The sequence below is a fragment of the Sinocyclocheilus rhinocerous genome, unplaced genomic scaffold (genome assembly GCF_001515625.1).
Source record: "Sinocyclocheilus rhinocerous isolate Xijiao unplaced genomic scaffold, SAMN03320098_v1.1 scaffold1042, whole genome shotgun sequence".
Taxonomy (NCBI): Eukaryota; Metazoa; Chordata; class Actinopteri; order Cypriniformes; family Cyprinidae; genus Sinocyclocheilus; species Sinocyclocheilus rhinocerous.
In genome coordinates this window covers 96,249-116,164 of record NW_015640510.1, presented here as the reverse complement: position 1 = coordinate 116,164, position 19,916 = coordinate 96,249, and the positions used below count along the sequence as shown (strand labels likewise).

General features: G+C 36.7%; 1 protein-coding gene across 5 annotated transcripts in view; it reads left to right on the top strand.

Moving 5' to 3' along the window:
• nol10 (nucleolar protein 10) overlaps positions 1-10,098 on the top strand; it is a 31,289-nt gene extending 21,191 nt beyond the window's left edge. The window contains exons 18-22 of one of the 5 annotated variants that reach the window (XM_016569486.1): positions 101-268; positions 1,270-1,589; positions 7,668-7,770; positions 9,633-9,750; positions 9,793-10,098. In XM_016569486.1, coding sequence (XP_016424972.1) covers positions 101-268; positions 1,270-1,589; positions 7,668-7,770; positions 9,633-9,750; positions 9,793-9,902 — 819 coding nt within the window. In that variant the 3' untranslated portion in view covers positions 9,903-10,098. Of the gene's footprint in view, positions 1-100; positions 269-1,266; positions 1,590-3,994; positions 4,315-7,667; positions 7,771-9,632; positions 9,769-9,792 lie in introns of all 5 variants that reach the window. The other 4 variants (XM_016569487.1, XM_016569484.1, XM_016569488.1 and 1 more) reach the window with 4 other exon arrangements.
• Positions 10,099-19,916: the final 9,818 nt, after the last annotated feature.

Here is a 19,916-nt window from a genome sequence, read left to right as displayed (position 1 = left end):
CCACACTGATGGAATACAGAAATATTTTAGTCAAGTGTTTTAATTCTGTTGTCTCTCTCACTCCTTTTCTCATTCTGCTCTTATCTGTTTTTCTCTCAAGGCCGTAGCCAATCTCCTGACGGATGACCGCTTCAAGGTGATGTTCGAGAACCCTGATTACCAGGTGGATGAGCGAAGCGAGGAGTTCCGGCTGCTCAACCCCATCGTGTCTAAAGTGGGTGAAAAGAGGAGGCAGAAACTCAGCCAAATTGTTCAGCAAGAGGAACAGGTACAGTTTTTTCCTTCCTGAATTGAAAAAGGTATGAAATATAAATATTGTTCAAGGTATTGTACCAAAGTTAGAAATCCCAGTGTCGTGACAACTCTACTGGGGATGTGTAAATGTAAATAAAAAATAATAAAATACTAAAAATGACAAAAAACAACAAAAGGACTAAAGCTTTTAACTGAAATTCAAATGAAAACAAAATATCAAAACTAAAACATAAAAACTAATTCAGAAATATTAATGAAATCTGCGTATGTCACTGATACTGAAATATCACTGATCTAGACAGCAAGGCAGACAGAGCTGGGTAGATTACTTACAAACTGTAGTTCATTACTGATTATGAAAACTGTAGTTAGTAATGTAATCTCTGTTGATTAAATGCTAGTAATTAATTAAATCATAAAATTTCAAATACATTTTTAAACACTTGATCACTAAAAATAGAAATTATTTCCTTTTTTTATCTGTTTACCATGTCAATGTGTGACCATTAATCAACATCAGAGAACTGTAAACATGCAATTATGTGTTAAATTATTGAAATATTACCTTCCTCAGAAATATTGCAAGTATCATTTCAATGGTGTTTGGCTGACAAAAATGGTTTGGAATCCCTGCATTTCATGAACAAACATTAATAGACAGCCAATAATGACATTACACGCTCAAGGTCTTTCAGAATCAGTCAATTATGAATGATGTACTGCCATTGTGTGAATAATATCTATAAAAAATGTACTGTAATCTGATTTTGAGCATTAAAATGTAATATACTCTAATTATGAGTACTCAATTTTTGGAATCTGATTATGTAATCCAGAGAACATGTAATCAATCACTAGACCAGCTCTGAAGGCAGGTCTCACGGTTTTGTGAACAGAGCTAAAGACTTCTGATTGTGAAAATTATAAAAATACCACCAAGAAACCTTTGTAACAAGTGCAACATGTAAATGTAACATTGAGATTTCTCTCTAACTGTCTTGATCTCACTAGCAGGATGAGGAAGAGGAGGAGGTGGAAGGCCGTGGCAGCTCAGATGAAGAGGAGAGCTCTGATGATGATGATAAGAGCTGGGTGCAGGAAGTGAGGGAGCAGCGCCGTCTTATACGGGCGGAGGAGCGGGAGCGCACGTTCAACCAGAGGAAAGAGAGGAGGCAACAGGACCGAGAAACCAGCTTACAGAGCTCCGATCCAGTCAGGAACCGCCAGCAGGAGCCTCAGAACCAGAGCCAGAACCAGCCCAGATTCTACCAGATCAAAGCAGGAGAGGAGTTTCGCAGCTTCGGCGATGTGGCCCGCAAACAGAAGATGCAGAAGTGAGTTATACTCTTAGATCATTTTAAATCCATTTATACCGGGTTTGTGTGGGTCTTAAAAATTCTTAATTCACCCTTGAAGTTCTTAAATTGGAACAGAAAATGATGAAATTATGTCCTTGAATGCAAAAAATAAATCTTTCTCAGTGTTTCCTTTTTTTTTTTTTTTTACCAATATAAATATCTGAACATCCTTAAGTCAAGATAAATTTAACTGAGATGCAAGCTGCCTGAAGATATGAAGTCTTGTTTTCTGGAAAAAAGAAAATAAAAAAATCGAGTTAAACAATAACAAATGTATGGAAGCCCATTTCCGCCACATAAGAAAAAAAAATTAATGCCTCAAAAAGTCGAAATTATGACATACTTAAGTCATAATTACGAGATAAAAAGTCAAAATTATGACTTTAAAAAGTCAAAATTATGACTTTGTCGAAATTAAGACTTTAAATGTCGAAATTATGATTTTACAACTTAATGACTTTATAAACACATTTGTCACAGGATAGTGGTCTAAGAATAAATAGGACATTCTAAAACAAATGAACTTGGCTTAAAACAGTTTGGAGGACCAAGTTCAATACACACCTTATTAATAAAGCGTATACGATTTACAGACCAGCAGAATATACCCCAAAATATGAACGCAACGTGCAAAGTCTCACGTTAAGCATTTATTCTTTATAGCCTAACAGTTTTCTATGGAAGGAAAGCGCTTAAATTCAGCACGTTGCATTCTTATTCCGTGTTCATCCTCTTGCCTGTACACATAATTTATATTTTTAATAATCTGAATACTAGATGTGTTTTTTTTTTAATATCACTGTCTCCTTCCATGAAGCCACGTTAAGCGTTTTCTATCCCAAGAAAACGATTAATGTGCAACTCAGCGCATTGCGTTCATATACTGGGGTATATTCTGCTTGTCTGGTATGCTTTAATAATAAGGTGTTTACTGAACCTGGTCCTCCAAACTGTTTTAAACCAAATTACTTGTACTTTAGGAGTAATAATGAAATCACAGCTTGAGTCCACCAGAAAGCCAAAGACTCTTACAGGCCTGCCTAGGAGAAAGACTAATGAAATATACAAGTAGATCCTATATGAATTGACCACCAAAACATGTGCCATTTTAGACCTTGAGATTACTTTGTGGGGAATAAGTTTTTTAATGTTTTAAAGTATAAGAACAAATTAATGTTTGTAATTATGTATATACATATATTAATCCAAAGTCCCAAACTAAAAAAATTAAAAAACAACTGAAAGCAGAATGTCTAAGATTGTGTTCAGATTAAAAAAGGATGCATTTTGAAAATATTTAATTTCAATTTCAAGCATGTTATAAAAATTATTCAAAAATATTGAGCAAATTAAACTAGTTTAATCCTCTCACGTCTGCAGTGTCCAATTGACCGCCTAAAATGATTCAGTGATTCAATAACTCACTCAAAAAACATAAAAGACATTCATTTGTCACCACCTACTGGCATAAAGATGTAATCATTAGAAATGGTCACTTAATGTATGAGTGAATTAATCGGAATCTTTTTAATGAACAAATTCAAAAGAAGTCAGTGGGAAAAATCTTAACGCGGCTTTGTGGAAGGAGACGTGATATAAAAAAAACACATCTAGTATTCAGATTATTAAAAATATAAATTATGTGTACAGGCGAGCGGATGAACCCGGCAGTGTTAATTTCGTTGACAAATAATTTTCGTCATAAGTTTCGTCAACGACATTTTTTTCACAGACGACAACGAGACGATAACGAACTAAAACTCTCTTTGAATGACAAAAACTATGACGTAAATCTATTGACATTTTCGTCAAAGAATAAAAACGAGACTAAAATGTTGGGGAGGGACGATTTGGGAAGAGATTAATTCAGAACGAATCTGCTGCGTGGTTCGGAGGTTAGGTGCGTACATATGAACCGGCGGGACATAAGCTAAAATACACTTGCTGCACGTCGCATAAAACGTTCGGTTTATCTGAGTTCTTCTTATTATAATTATCATTAAAATAAAGTATATTTATAATGCAATGCCTTTATCACTGCTTAAATACTATGAAATATGTTGCGTGCCTTATTCTGTGTAAGAAGCCACATCATCTCACAGAAGGATTTATTTCAAACACTCGACTGACGTTATGTGAAGTGAGTTTGGAGTAAAAATATGTTAAATGTGGTATTTTCACCTGCTTTCAGATGGAGCAGCATTTACTTCACAGAGCCGTAGTTCACTGAGATGCTATGCAAACAGCTGTCATTATCGCGAACGATTTCTTCGATTTCAGAATCACGCAATAAAATCGTCTGCGATTTTTTTAGAAACTTTGGTGACAAGTAGTGCAGCATGTGGATGTCACATTGAGATTTCTCTTGATCTTACCAGCAGGATGAGGAAGAGGAGGAGGTGGAAGGCCGTGGCAGCTCAGAGGAAGAGGAGAGCTCTGATGATGATGATAAGAGCTGGGTGCAGGAAGTGAGGGAGCAGCGCCGTCTTATACGGGCGGAGGAGCGGGAGCGCACGTTCAACCAGAGGAAAGAGAGGAGGCAACAGGACCGAGAAACCAGCTTACAGAGCTCCGATCCAGTCAGGAACCGCCAGCAGGAGCCTCAGAACCAGAGCCAGAACCAGCCCAGATTCTACCAGATCAAAGCAGGAGAGGAGTTTCGCAGCTTCGGCGATGTGGCCCGCAAACAGAAGATGCAGAAGTGAGTTATACTCTTAGATCATTTTAAATCCATTTATACCGGGTTTGTGTGGGTCTTAAAAATTCTTAATTCACCCTTGAAGTTCTTAAATTGGAACAGAAAATGATGAAATTATGTCCTTGAATGCAAAAAATAAATCTTTCTCAGTGTTTCCTTTTTTTTTTTTTTTTACCAATATAAATATCTGAACATCCTTAAGTCAAGATAAATTTAACTGAGATGCAAGCTGCCTGAAGATATGAAGTCTTGTTTTCTGGAAAAAAGAAAATAAAAAAATCGAGTTAAACAATAACAAATGTATGGAAGCCCATTTCCGCCACATAAGAAAAAAAAATTAATGCCTCAAAAAGTCGAAATTATGACATACTTAAGTCATAATTACGAGATAAAAAGTCAAAATTATAACTTTAAAAAGTCAAAATTATGACTTTGTCGAAATTAAGACTTTAAATGTCGAAATTATGATTTTACAACTTAATGACTTTATAAACACATTTGTCACAGGATAGTGGTCTAAGAATAAATAGGACATTCTAAAACAAATGAACTTGGCTTAAAACAGTTTGGAGGACCAAGTTCAATACACACCTTATTAATAAAGCGTATACGATTTACAGACCAGCAGAATATACCCCAAAATATGAACGCAACGTGCAAAGTCTCACGTTAAGCATTTATTCTTTATAGCCTAACAGTTTTCTATGGAAGGAAAGCGCTTAAATTCAGCACGTTGCATTCTTATTCCGTGTTCATCCTCTTGCCTGTACACATAATTTATATTTTTAATAATCTGAATACTAGATGTGTTTTTTTTTTAATATCACTGTCTCCTTCCATGAAGCCACGTTAAGCGTTTTCTATCCCAAGAAAACGATTAATGTGCAACTCAGCGCATTGCGTTCATATACTGGGGTATATTCTGCTTGTCTGGTATGCTTTAATAATAAGGTGTTTACTGAACCTGGTCCTCCAAACTGTTTTAAACCAAATTACTTGTACTTTAGGAGTAATAATGAAATCACAGCTTGAGTCCACCAGAAAGCCAAAGACTCTTACAGGCCTGCCTAGGAGAAAGACTAATGAAATATACAAGTAGATCCTATATGAATTGACCACCAAAACATGTGCCATTTTAGACCTTGAGATTACTTTGTGGGGAATAAGTTTTTTAATGTTTTAAAGTATAAGAACAAATTAATGTTTGTAATTATGTATATACATATATTAATCCAAAGTCCCAAACTAAAAAAATTAAAAAACAACTGAAAGCAGAATGTCTAAGATTGTGTTCAGATTAAAAAAGGATGCATTTTGAAAATATTTAATTTCAATTTCAAGCATGTTATAAAAATTATTCAAAAATATTGAGCAAATTAAACTAGTTTAATCCTCTCACGTCTGCAGTGTCCAATTGACCGCCTAAAATGATTCAGTGATTCAATAACTCACTCAAAAAACATAAAAGACATTCATTCTACTGGCATTACTGGCATAAAGATGTAATCATTAGAAATGGTCACTTAATGTATGAGTGAATTAATCAGAATGAACAAAATGAACAAATTCAAAAGAAGTCAGTGGGAAAAATCTTAACGCGGCTTTGTGGAAGGAGACGTGATATAAAAAAAACACATCTAGTATTCAGATTATTAAAAATATAAATTATGTGTACAGGCGAGCGGATGAACCCGGCAGTGTTAATTTCGTTGACAAATAATTTTCGTCATAAGTTTCGTCAACGACATTTTTTTCACAGACGACAACGAGACGATAACGAACTAAAACTCTCTTTGAATGACAAAAACTATGACGTAAATCTATTGACATTTTCGTCAACGAATAAAAACGAGACTAAAATGTTGGGGAGGAGGGACGATTTGGGAAGAGATTCATTCAGAACGAATCTGCTGCGTGGTTCGGAGGTTAGATACGTACATATGAACCGGCGGGATATAACCTAACATACACTTGCTGCACGTCGCATAAAACGTTAAAAAATGTCAATATGTGCGCACGTGCGCTAACCCTTGCATTCAAACTGATTGATTGCTCACATATTGAAGACACAAGTACATATTGAAGACTTGTGCGTAAAGCTGCATTATACTGACTCACAAAATGATCAGCCCTGTGCTACTGAAATGATTAGGGATCTAGAAATGACTAAGTTTCTAGGGCTGCATGATAAATCGAAATGGAATCGAGATCGCGATTCGACAGAAGCTGCGATTGTCATGCGTATCTTTCAGTGAAGCACGGTTCTGTGATCAGCAGTAAATCTCCATCCAAAGGCCAGAGGGCGCTCTCGCGCTGAAACTCCAAATACGCCTCGCAGAAGAAACCCAGAAAATGCCTATCGCTGCAGCTGAATAAACAGAAGAATCAACTGCTTTCATTGATTCAACGTAACTAATAAACACACGACTACGGCAATATACGGTTTATCTGAGTTCTTATTATAATTTTCATTCAAATAAAGTATATTTGTAGTAAATTCTGCTCCATCTGAAAGCACGTGATGATGATTTCCTGCTGATTACAGAACCGGCTTTACTAACAAAATGCGCATGACAATCGCATTCGATTAATCGCGCAGCCCTATAAGTTTCTAAACGCACTGAACCCATAGTTTCTGATTGTGTGGAAAATGTAGATTTTTTTTTTTTTAAATTATTTTCATGATACGTGCCCTTTAATATTAATAACTGCTGTTAGAACAGCTATACTAGCACTCGGTGTCGGTCAGTAATGGCTGTCCCGTCCTAACCATGTTTGACGTGCAGTGGGTGGTTTATTGACAGGTAACACGTGTTAGTGAACGTGCCATATATAGCGAGCACGTCTTCCTGAACCTCCTAATGGGTTTAAAAGTGCTAGACAATCGTCTAACGCTCTCAGACTTGAGGTTTTACTCAGTGAATCATTTACACTTAACCTAGCAGGGGTTTTCCATATTAAAGTCAACATGAAATCAAAACTGACTCTATTTTGCATTATTAATACGTGTTCGTGGTCTTATTGGGAACGCTTCCTGAATGCACATTATTATTAAGGAAAAATTGTTTTTCTTCACATTTGTTAGTTACAACGTAATAACTTTTTCCGACTGATATCGTTTTTTAGAAGAATCTAATATTAATATATGTAAATTTATTTTAAAAAATATACAGTATATCTAACATGATCATCAGGCTTTTGAGAAATGTTTGTAGTCCTCCCTTCACTATTTTCTCTTGTTAAAGATTTTCAAGTCACATTACAGAAGTAAAAAGATTTTTGTTTTTTTTTGGTCATTATTTTGCTCAATTGCTGTGTTTTCACACTTGAACGTAACGCTGTTTGACCTCACTCAGGACGTCTCTGGAGGAGCGACTCCAGCGGGAGCAGAGCTCAGGGAGGCTAAACCTCAGTGACACAGCAGTTGGAAGCAAACAGCTCACGTTCACTCTCAAAAAGGTAAGAATGAAGATGGCCACCTGTGCAGACTGAGGCTTTATTCCACTCATTTGATTCTACTGATGATTCATCTGAAACATCTGCAGAATGCAAGTTGAAGAATGCTGAATGGGTTTTCATTTGTTACTGCGATATCTTGTTCTGTCTTTGGTCGATTGAAGGTTATGGTGTGGTAAAATTGGGTCAGACTCATTCCCAGCTCAGATTTCTGCTGACTCACAGCAAAGACTGAAGAATGGCTTCTGTATGCCCTGAATTCTCACCGTGGTTTTCTGTCCTTTGATCGCTCACACGCCCGTTTAATTCCCATACTCCTCCTGTCTGTCGTACACAAAATCACTTAGCTGCTTTGTTGGGTTGTTAAATGAACCTGAAAATATTTTAGCAACCGGATAGTTTGAGTAGTCTATATGACTCATGCAATATAATCCAAGTCTTCTGAAGTCATTTAATAGCTTGTGTAATTGTTCAGTGATGATTTACCCGATCTGCTGTAGTTCTCAAGGAAGCGTGACACAATTCATATTCAAAGATTGGGGTCAGTACAATTTTTTTTTTTTTTTTTAAAGACATTAATTTAGCAAGGATGCATTAAATAAAACTCACAGTAAAGATGTTTAGGATTGTAATATAAGGAATATTTCATAGAAATGCTGTTATTTTGAACTTACTGTTCCTCAGAGAATCCTGAAAAAAACAAAAAAAGTGTTCCATAAAAATATTTTGTATACAAAAACTGTTTTCAGCATTGGCGATAAGAACCGTTTTTGATAACTGAGCAATAATAATTCAGTAAAATCAATAATTGAGCAATAAATCTGCATATTAGAATAATTTCTGAAGGATCATGTGACACTTAAGACTGGAGTAATGATGCTGAAAATTCAGCTTTAATCACGGGAATAAATTACATTTTACAATATATTCACATAAAAAGGATACTTTAAATTGTAATAATATTACACAATTACTGTTTTACTATATTTTTGATAACATAAATGCTGCCTATGCTAGGTAAACAAAAACAATCAGTGACCCCAATCTTTTCATTGGCAGTATAAAACATAATTTGTTCTTGACCGTCTCAACCATTCTCTGTTTGTGGAAAAACAACAGCTATTTTTAAGTTTAAAATAAAAGTACACTTTGATCATTTTTTGGACAAACTATTCCTTCAGCAAATGTGGTGTCTGCATGAAAACACCTGCTTGTTCTCTGTGGTTGTGCTACATTCACAATAGGACAAAGAATTAAAACACTAGATTGTTCTCAGTGGATTTGTTCGGAATTTAGTTCTCCAAGTTTAAGCAGTGGTTGCTTTTCTATCCATTTTAGTCAAGTTGACCTCAGTAAGCTTGAATAGATAAATTACACTATACAAACTATCAAAACTAGAACAGAGTAAAAATAAACTGATGGACAGCAGTGCTAACTTCAAAGCTGTATTTCACTATAAATAATGTAAAATGCCATGCAGGGACCTTTCTTTGAACGGGTTTATTTCCGTGAAGAGTCTGAACAAACAAAAGAATGACTAAAGAATGCTGATGAATCACTAAAATGAATCAAGTTTCCCAGTACTTCTTGAAAGAGAGAGTTCGAACGCATTTGATTACAACTTGAGTGAGTTGAGTGACCACTACTCTGTTAGTGGAAAAGCCACACTATTTTTAAAACAGCTGAGCTATTGTTGTGCTGAGTCTACTGTGTCACTGCTTTTAGTTAGTCACAACTCAACGCTGCTCAGATGCAGCCGAGACATTTTTTTAACCTTTCGGAACAAATTCTAAAAAAAGAATTAGACAAGTTGTGGATCATTTTGGCTTTGACGTGAATTGTTTCTTATACTTGTATTTCGTCAGACGGAGAGGCAGCGATTTCAACAGCAGGCTGAACGTGACCATCATGAGGAGAGGAGGAAGATCAGACGGGCGGCTGGACACTTACATTCTAACAGGGGAGGACGAGGAAGAGGAAGAGGTGGAGGAAGAGGAAGAGGTGGTGGAGGAGGAAGAGGAAGAGGTGGTGGAGGAGGAAGAGGAAGAGGTGGCGGAAGAGGAAGAGGCGACGGAGGAGGAGGAAGAGGCGGCGAAGGAGGAAGAGGTGGTGGAAGAGGAAGGAGACCCTTTTAAACTCAGGACTGATCGTCCTCATGGATGCTGATATGCAGGACTTTTAAAACGGCCTTAAAATGTGTCTGAACATCATCTGTGTGTGTGTGTGTGTGTGTGTGTGTGTGTCAGACGTCCCTTTTTCCACAACATCTCTCAGTACAGTCTAAACAGGACCTTGTGTTTTGTGAAGAACCATAAAACATTTTTAGCAACATCTGCTCTGTCCTGTTCTGATTTACACACACAAATCAATTCTCATTCAGCATCGATTCACTTTTAGCGCTGATCATTTCTAAAATGCTTTTGATTCTTCATAGTGGTTTAACAACGAAATCATGGTTTGACTCATACAAAACCGCAGCACAGAGAGGCTGACCAAAATCAAACATAGCCATGTCCCATTTTACATACACTATATGGACAAAAGTTTTGGGACACACTTCTTAAAGGGATAGTTAACCCAAAAATGAAAATTACCCCATGAATTACTCACCCATAAGCCATCCTAAGTGTATATGATTTACTTCTTTCAGACGAATCCAATCGGAGTTATATTAAAAAATGTCTTGGCTCTTCCAAGCTTTAGAATGGCAGTGAATGGTGGTCGAGATTTTGAAGCCAAATAAAGTGCATAAATCCATCATAAAAAGTACTCCACATGGCTCCAGGGCTTTAACAAAGGCCTCCGGAAGTGAATCGATGCATTTTTGTAAGAGTAATATCCATATTTACATCTTCATAAACTGTAATCTTCTGCTAACTTTCGTTCGCGCGTTCACGAGAGAGTGGCACTTCTGCGGATGACGCAAGACATAGGCGTAGCGTAAGCTCCGGTGAGAAGTGATGAACGCAGAAGTGCAGAGGAGAGAGCAAATCAAAGCACCTGTCATGAATTAGAGGAACAAAACGAAGATTTGTAAAGAAAAATGTCGGAGGATTTCAATATAAGCCAAGAGGAGAGAGTGGTTTTCCTTTGCTGTAATCAAAACTATTCTCACCGGAGCTTACACTACACCTACATAGTTAGAGATTATGGTTTATAAAGTTTTAAATATGGATATTATTCTTACACAAATGCATCGATTCCGCTCAGAAGGCCTTTAGTAACCCCCTGGAGCCATGTGGAGCACTTTTTATGATGGATGGATGCTCTTTTTTTGGGCTTCAAAATCTTTTTTTTTACTATTTTTAATTAACTCAGATTGTTTTCGTCTGAAAGGAGAAAGTCATATACACCTAAGATGGCTTGAGGGTGACTAAATCATGGGGTAATTTTCATTTTTGGGTGAACTATCCCTTTAATTGTTGAATTCAGAAGATTCAATCAGATGCGTTGCCACAGGTGAATAAAATCAAGCACCTAGCCATGCAGTCAAACATATGTGCAAAAAACAGGGTCATTCTGAAGAGCTCAGTGAATTCAAACATGGTAGTGTGATTGGATGCCACCTTTGCAATTAGTTTGTGAGATTTCACTCCTGCTAGATAGTCCACCTTCAACTGTAAGTGGATAATGGAAGATTTTAGGAACAGCAGCAACTCGAAGCAGAAGACCATGTAATGTCACCGAGTGTGTAAAAGTCACCAGTGCTCTGCTGATTCCAGAGCTGAAGAGATCCAAACATCCACTGGCATAATATAAACATATAAACTGTGTGGCAGGAGCTTCATGGAATGGGTTTCAATGGCCAAGTGGCTGCATGCAAGCCTCACATCACCAAGAGTAAAAACCAAGTAAAGCATGCACCGACACTGGACTCTGGAGCAGTGGAAACCTGTGTTGAAATGTTTCAACTTTGTGTGAACAAGTTCTATTCCAGCGTGACTGAGCCCCGGTGCTCAAAGCAAGGTCCATAAAGGCAGAGTTGGATGATTTTGGTGTGGAAGAATTTAAAGGGATAGTTCACCCAAAAAAATGAAAGTTATGTCATTAATTACTCACCCTCATGTCGTTGTGAACCCGCAAGACCGCAAGAATCTTCTGAACACAAATTAAGATATTTTTGATGAAATCCAAGAGCTTTCTGACCCTGCATAGACACCAACAGAACTATCACGTTGAGGGTCCAGAAAGGTAGTAAGGACATCGTTAAAATGGTCCATGTGACATCAGTGGTTCAACCGTAATGTTATGAAGCTACTATTATTTTATGTTCATACATTTAAAAACTGCTGTCACAACTTTATTTACATTATTTATTTTCATATTTTATATTTGTGAAAAATGTCTTTTGAATAAGGCAACCTGTAAAATGTACAAGATGTCATGTCATTCCTAACTATAAAAATGTAAGTAAATATTTCAATGATACTGAAATATTATTGTTTCAGATCTCATCAGTTCCTGAAAAATAGACCACATGAGGTTTTAGTTGGGTTTGGGTCTTTAATCCTGCAAAGCAATATTAGAAGAGGTTTAGAAATGTGCTGTTTCCACTTTTCCCTTTAGGAAAATGCTTCAGCGTGTCTGTTTTAAGAGCAGGATGACATCATCAGTGCACAAACCATATGCTTACAATAGCCAAAACATTCTAATCCAGCAAATGTGTTGACAGAGTTTGTTTTAATTACCTTATTTTAGCAATCAGGTACATGAAATCATACTATATACATTCTGAATATAGTCACAACTAAAGGCCATAATTTGCCACTACACACAGCCTTGAGTGCCTAACAAGTTTTCTTAAAAATATAGCAAGTTTCTTTATAATACTATTTAAATAAATTAGAAGATCTAGTTGTGACCTGTCAACTAAAGTTAATAGTTGGTCTCTATGGTTGCTGTGCAGTTACATGCATAGTTGCTGCTGGGCACCCGTTACATTGACTTTCAACAAGTGCTGAGCACAAATATGGTCTTAAATGTTGTAATTCTGACGTATTTCTCATTTATTGGCAGGGACAGAGCATTTTACTGCTGGAGCTCTGCTTTGAAAAGATGCTTTTACAGTAATTGCAATTGATAAGAGGCTCGTGTTCAGTGATCGAAGAACTTAAAGGCAACAGGCTATTAGGCGATCATTTCAGGTGTTGTGCTGCCAAAACATGCTTCTAGGGTAATCAATAGATTTTTATAGTCTGTAAGCCTTTATAAAGAGCTAATGCAATGACAAAATGATTTTCTTGTTCTATAAAAGCTCTTCCCTCATGCAAAAAATATACACAGTTGGACATTTGAAAATGTACCACTATCGTTGCATTGATATTCAAAATATCAAACCAAGTGGCATTTGGAGAAATGTAGCATTTCATCACTTGCTCACAAATGTATGCTCTGCAGTGAATGGGTGCCGTCAGAATGAGAATCCAAACAGCTGATAAAAACAGCACGATAATCCACAAGATGTTTTTAACTTCATCTGTGCATATTTCTCTTCTTATTCAGACATGATGACTTTTTCTATGGAGGAAGACTTTTTATTGGTTATTGGTTTAAATAAATTATTGCAGAAGATCCATTGGTGAGCAAGTGATGAAATGCAACTTTTTGCTATATCTGTTACATTTTTTTGACTTTGCTCGTTATGCCATATGGAGTGAAAAGTGAAGTTAGCTCCACCATGGTTCGCATGAAAAAAAACACAATATATGATTTTTTTTCCATTGGCTTTTGGATTATTGTAGAAAATAAGCTGATGATAATGATTCTTGATGATGATGATTCTTGCATATTCTCCTTAACATGGTAATCTTTATAACTGAACACACTTCATCTGTGCATATTTCTCTTCTTATTCAGACATGATGACTTTTTCTATGGAGGAAGACTTTTTATTGGTTATTGGTTGAAATAAATTATTGCAGAAGATCCATTGGTGAGCAAGTGATGAAATGCAACTTTTTGCTATATCTGTTACATTTTTTTGACTTTGCTCGTTATGCCATATGGAGTGAAAAGTGAAGTTAGCTCCACCATGGTTCGCATGAAAAAAACCACAATATATGATTTTTTTTCCATTGGCTTTTGGATTATTGTAGAAAATAAGCTGATGATAATGATTCTTGGTGATGATGATTTTTGCATATTCTCCTTAACATGGTAATCTTTATAACTGAACACAACTTTCATGGATTTTAAAGCCTAAATACAATTGGCAATAATAAAAGCTAAATTTAGACTTCAAACTAGTTACACCATGGTCACATGACTCCAACATCACCACCATTAATCTTTGGTCAGCTCTTCCTTTAAAAACATGTTACTGTACCTCCCTGTTGAAAAAACAGCATATGCTGGTTAGGTATTTTTGAAGCATTGCAGCTGGTTTGAGATGGTTTAAGCTGGTCCTTAGTTGGTCCTTAGCTGGTCATGAGCTGGTTTAAACTAGTCATGAGCTGGTCCTAAGCAACTCCTGCTCGGGACCAGCTCATAACCAGCTTACAACCAACAAAGGACAAGCATAAACCAGTTCAAACCAGCTTCCATGCTTCAAAACATACCTAACCAGCATATGCTGTTTTTTTCAACAGGGCTGTCTTAGAAAATGTTTCTTTTTTAGGCTCAGGGCTGCAGAGAGGAAGTGGCGCAAATCCAAAAACTCTACCGACCTTTGTTCGTATCAGTCACTCCTCTCTTCCTTCTAAGCAAATGTCTCCACTGCTAAAATGACATACTACCACAACAAAATTAACAATTGTTCGGACTCTTGCACACTTTTCAAAACCGTCTCTTCACTTCTTTGTCCTCCTCCCCCTCACCCCTCCTTCATCAACTCTTAAGGTCCTTGCACACTGAGTCCGAAATTTTTGTATGCATTTTTTCGTAGTTTTTTTTTTTTCATATTCGTCATCCTTTCCTATTAAAATGCTTGCTACGGATGCGAAAGCGCAGAAAATCGAATCTGATCCAAAAAAAATTTATGACGGACGAAAGTTTTGGAGGCAGTGTGTAAACGTGATTGACACAACGTGAGGTCGTATTTATTTTTTAACTTGCAAAAATTTCAAATGAGAATTTCGGACTCAGTGTGCAAAGACCTTTACAGCTGACGACTTTGTTATATTCTTCATAAATGAAACAAGAACAATCAGCGGCCAATTCTCCATACCACAAACTGACAAACACATCATAGCAACAGATACACACTCTCTCTCCTCTTTCTCTCCACTCTCGGAATCAGACATTTCCAAACTTATCCTTTCCGGTTACTGAAGCCCTGAGACTGGGAAGAGCAACTTCCAAATCCTCGTTAGTCATCTTGCTGGATCTGTCTGCTGCTTTTGACACAGTTAACCACCAGATCCTCCTTTTAATCCTCATGAAGATAGGCATCTCAGGAACTGCACTCCAGTGGTTCATGTCTTAACTCTCAGGTAGACCCTTCAGGGTGTTTTAGAGGGGTGAGGTTTCTAAGTCACAACTTCTTGTACTGGGGTTCCTCAGGGCTCGGGGCTTGGACCACTTCTCTTCTCCATCTACATGTCATAATTAGGATCTGTCATTCAGAAACATGGCGATGACACTCAACTCTACTTCTCAGAAACATGCAGATGACACTCAACTCTACTTCTCATTCCAACCAGATGATCCAACGGTGGCTGTTCACATTGCAGCCTGACAGACATTTCTGGATGGATGCAGGACTATCATCTTCAACTCAACCTTGCTAAGACAGAACTGCTCGTGGTCTCTGCCAACCCAGCACTTCATCACAACTTCTCTATACAGCTAGGTTCGTCAACCATAATTCCTTCCAGGACAGCCCGGGATGATCAGTTAAGCTTCACAGACCATAATTGCTACTACGCAGATTTGCCTCATACAACAATAGGAAGATTGGACCCTTCCTATCAGAGTAGGCCACACAACTCCTTGTCCAAGCTCTCGTTCTCTCCAGACTGTACTCTTGTAATGCTCTCTTGGAGAACCTTCTGGCATGTACTATCAAGACTCTGCAACTGATCAAGAATGCAGCAGCGAGAGTGGTCTTCAATGAACCGATAAACAAAGGCCAAGTCACACCTCTCTTCATCAGTTTGCACTGGCTGCCAATAGCCGCCGCATCAAATTCAAGGTACTGATGTTTACCTACAAGACAATCACTGGCTCCGCACCAATATACCTAAACTCACTAGTTCAGATTTAAGTGCCCTCCTGAAGCTTGCATTCTGCAAGTGAATGATGCCACGTGGTGCCATCCCAAAGAGGCACAAAATCTCTCGCAGGAACCTTTTCCTGGACTGTTCCCAGCTGGTGGAACGACCCGCCTATTTCAATTCCAGCAGCATTTTCAAAATATGTCTAAAGACACATCTTTTTCGTCAACACCCGGACAAATTAAAACTAGCACTTACCTATTCTATTCTATTCTATTCTTTTTTTCTAATTCATTTAAAAAAAACTTGCTATGTGTACTTTGCTAGACTAACTGAGACTTGTCACTGCACCTGTATACTGTTGCTTTCTAGTTGGTCTGATTGCTTTTATTGTTCTTAACATTTGTAAGTCGCTTTGGATGAAACCGTCTGCTAAATGATTAAATGTAAATGTAAAAATCATAAGAGGGTATTACCGATGAATTATTGACATGAAAATATCTTGAACTTGTGTTCACCTTATTTTAGTCATTTAACCAAAAACCCATTCATCCATTGATTTCAGGACAATGGAATTATGTCATCCCTGGAGCATTTTATAGGTTGGCCAGTTTTCTTCACAGTGCAATGGCAAAGAAAAAAGCAAATGTTTGTGTCGTTCTTAACAGATGCATTAACATAAAATTAAAATGTTTACTGCACTGAAGTTTTGTGCCAAATATTTGTCTTGGTGTGAACAGGCCTTTAGGCTCAACATAAAATGTGAAGAAAAAAAAAAGAAGCCGTCCGAGGGTAAATGTCCAGCAAAATTCCAGGGAAACTATATGTGAGCTCATTATTTTACAAAAAATTATTTGTAAAAATAATTTATTTTGGGTTTAGTGGATGATATGGAAGAACAGAAGAGTTTTGGTTGGGTTTCACACAGCCAGATAAAAGAGGGTGTGCTTATTCAGAGTAATCCCCCCTCAGCGATCCGGGTCAAAAAGCTGCCCCTCTGCACGTCACTGTCTGAGCCCGGGACCGTCTGAGGGCCACACTGGGATTTACAGGCTCAGTGCTGGAGAGTCCAGAGGAAAGTTGGGAATTTCTAGGAAAAGGAGGTGCGCGTCTGTCCACTTCATCACACTTTTCATCTCGTATTTGTTGTATAGTTTGTGTTCAGACAGATCAAACGATTCCAGAGAACACAAGCACTTATTAAAGTCAACATGAAATCAAAGCTCACCCTATTTACTGTGAAGGGTTCACATTGTCCATACTTAACAACAGTGTTGCGGAAAGTTACTTTTAAAAGTAATCCATTACAATATTGCGTTACTCCATAAAAAAATTAACTAATTACGTTACTTAGTTACTTTTTATGGAAAGTAATGTGTTACGTTACTTTTGCGTTACTTTTTAAATCTGGACAGGGCTTGCTTGTTTGTTTGTTTTTTTTAAAAGTTATATTTTTGGCAAATATAAAAGCCTTTTCACACCAGAAGTGAAATGAATAAGCCTCAGGCTGAAGGGAAAGTCAGTTTGAAGTCCGTACAGTAGAATGCAGAAGAAGAAATTTCAACACACTAATGTTCGTCTAGAGTAATTTTTGATTATTAGTACAGTTGAACTGGATCATCGAAGGTCAGAAGCAAAGACATTGGTTAATAGAATGGGATTAAATACATAAAGGATATTTGTGTTGTTTAACATTTAATTATTGCAGGTTTTTTTTTTTTTGAGTGAGATGAATTAATGCATATTCATATTTATTTTAGAACTACAGTAACATCTGATTTCTCTCAACATGGGGACAGGAGAGCTGTCAATCAATAAATTGGAAAAAAAAAAGTATTTAGTACTTATTTGAAAAAGTAACTCAGATATTCTCTTGTAAATTAAAAAGTAATGCGTTACTTTACTAGTTACTTGAAAAAAGTAATCTGATTACGTAACTCGCATTACTTACCCCAACACTGCTTAACAACACCATTAAGGTTCTACAGCACTTTCAAAGCATCCTTCTTTATGGAACCTTATATTATTCTGTTCAGCACCAAAAAAAAAAAAAGTTCCTTTTCCTAAAACCTTAATCTGGAACTGTTTAGAAAAATGAAAATGTATTATAATTTATATTAAATGCAACTAGTTGAACTTAAGCATGGTTTTCTTTTTCTTTTTTGACTTACGTAGGACTTCAGTACATCTGTCATATCTACTTCTATTCTCTTTAAAATCTGGTTAAAGTGAATGTACTGACAAGCATTTATGATAAACTAAAATATACTATAATGTAATTTCTATTGAAACGTGTATATCATGTATTTAAATATATTTGTAATCACATTTGTAATGACATTTTAATTTAGTACATTTACTTTAATTGTAATATTGAGTTAGTCAAATAAGTGCACTTTAAAACATCACAAAAGATTATTTAAATCGGTGATTTAAAATGTACTTTAAAATTTAAAACTGACTTTTAAAACTTTTCATTTGACATTATTGCAAAGTGCACAAGCGTGTTAAGAAACAGTCATGAAAGTGTCACTTAAGTGGCCTTTTTTCATTGCTGTTACATTATCTGCAAGTACAGTTTTTAAAAAATATACTATCTATTTGAAGTACACACACTTCTTTTTCACAAGGCCATGAGTCCATCTCTGGCAGCGCTTTGTCATTCTCTATAAGTGTCCTCTCATGTGTGTAAAAAAGTGGTCTCGATCATGGCGAGCTTCTCTTCTTTGCACTCCGTCTGGCCTCGTTTATCCTCTTTTGATCCTGCTCTCATTTGTGCTTTCCTTCTGATCTCCCTCTTTTGTCTCTCTGGTTTTCTGCGGGAGGAACTGAAAAGAGAAATGTGCTGACTCGAGAAACAGAGAGATCTCACCACACCGGGTCTTGGCGCTCGTCGTGCCCGTCTGTCTAGTACGAAGGCTGACAGCCATCGCAATTCTCAACAGCTCATAAATGACATTTATTGAGATCGGCACCATCTCTTTGTTGCAAAAGTCTGAAATAAATGGCCTATACTTTGCGGTCAGCGCTCACCTGCTAAAGCCATAGCCTAGAAAGATCAAAAGCAGGGGAATATGTAATCTAATGCATTTTGTCTTGAACTGGGGCTTAAGTACAACCGCAGAAGATTGTGGTCACAAAGCTCTTGAGACATGATGTAACAGAGAGAAAAGCCATGCAAATCCATCCACTTCTGTTCACTTCAACTTAATAACACTGATTGTTAAAGTCATTACGCTTTTAACTCATTAAACAAGTTGCCAAAATAGAACAGGCTATTCATCAAAAGTGGAAATATGTTAGAATAGCCAAAATAGTGGTTTATTTGTTAAATTATTTGCTTCTACTTCTTAACTGAAAAGATAAACAGTAGACGTTATTTAATAGTTTACTTAAACACCAACCTCCAGATGTTAAAAATCCAAGTCTGTGCCAGTCATTTTAATACATGAGTACTACAAACGCAATTAAAAAGTATTTGTGCTGCTGAATAAAGCTCATTTTAGGGCAACTTAACAACAACCTCAAGCCAAATAACGTCTTCCTTCACACGTCCTGACAGGACCTTGAAATATTTTACAGAAACACTCCTCACATTCCCACATCCAATGGAAGCACCAAATACAGAAAGAAAGAAAGAAAGAAAGAAAGAACTAGTTCAGTCTGTGATGAGGATGTGTGATGTCTGAACAACCTTCAACCAGTAAGAAGCAGTTTGTGTCTAGATTTACCCTAATGTGAACCATTATTCCTTTCTTCAATCTTTAAAAATATATATTTTTTAAAAAAATTTTTAATGCTTTTCTTTTGAACTTTCTATTCATCAAACAATCTTAAAAAACTATTATCATGGTTTCCACAAAAATATGAAGCAGCACAAGTGTTTTCTACACTCATAATAATCAGAAATGTTTCTTGAGCAGCAAATCAGCATATTAGAATGATTTCTGAAGATCATGTGACACTGAAGACTGAAGTAATGATGCTGAAAATTCA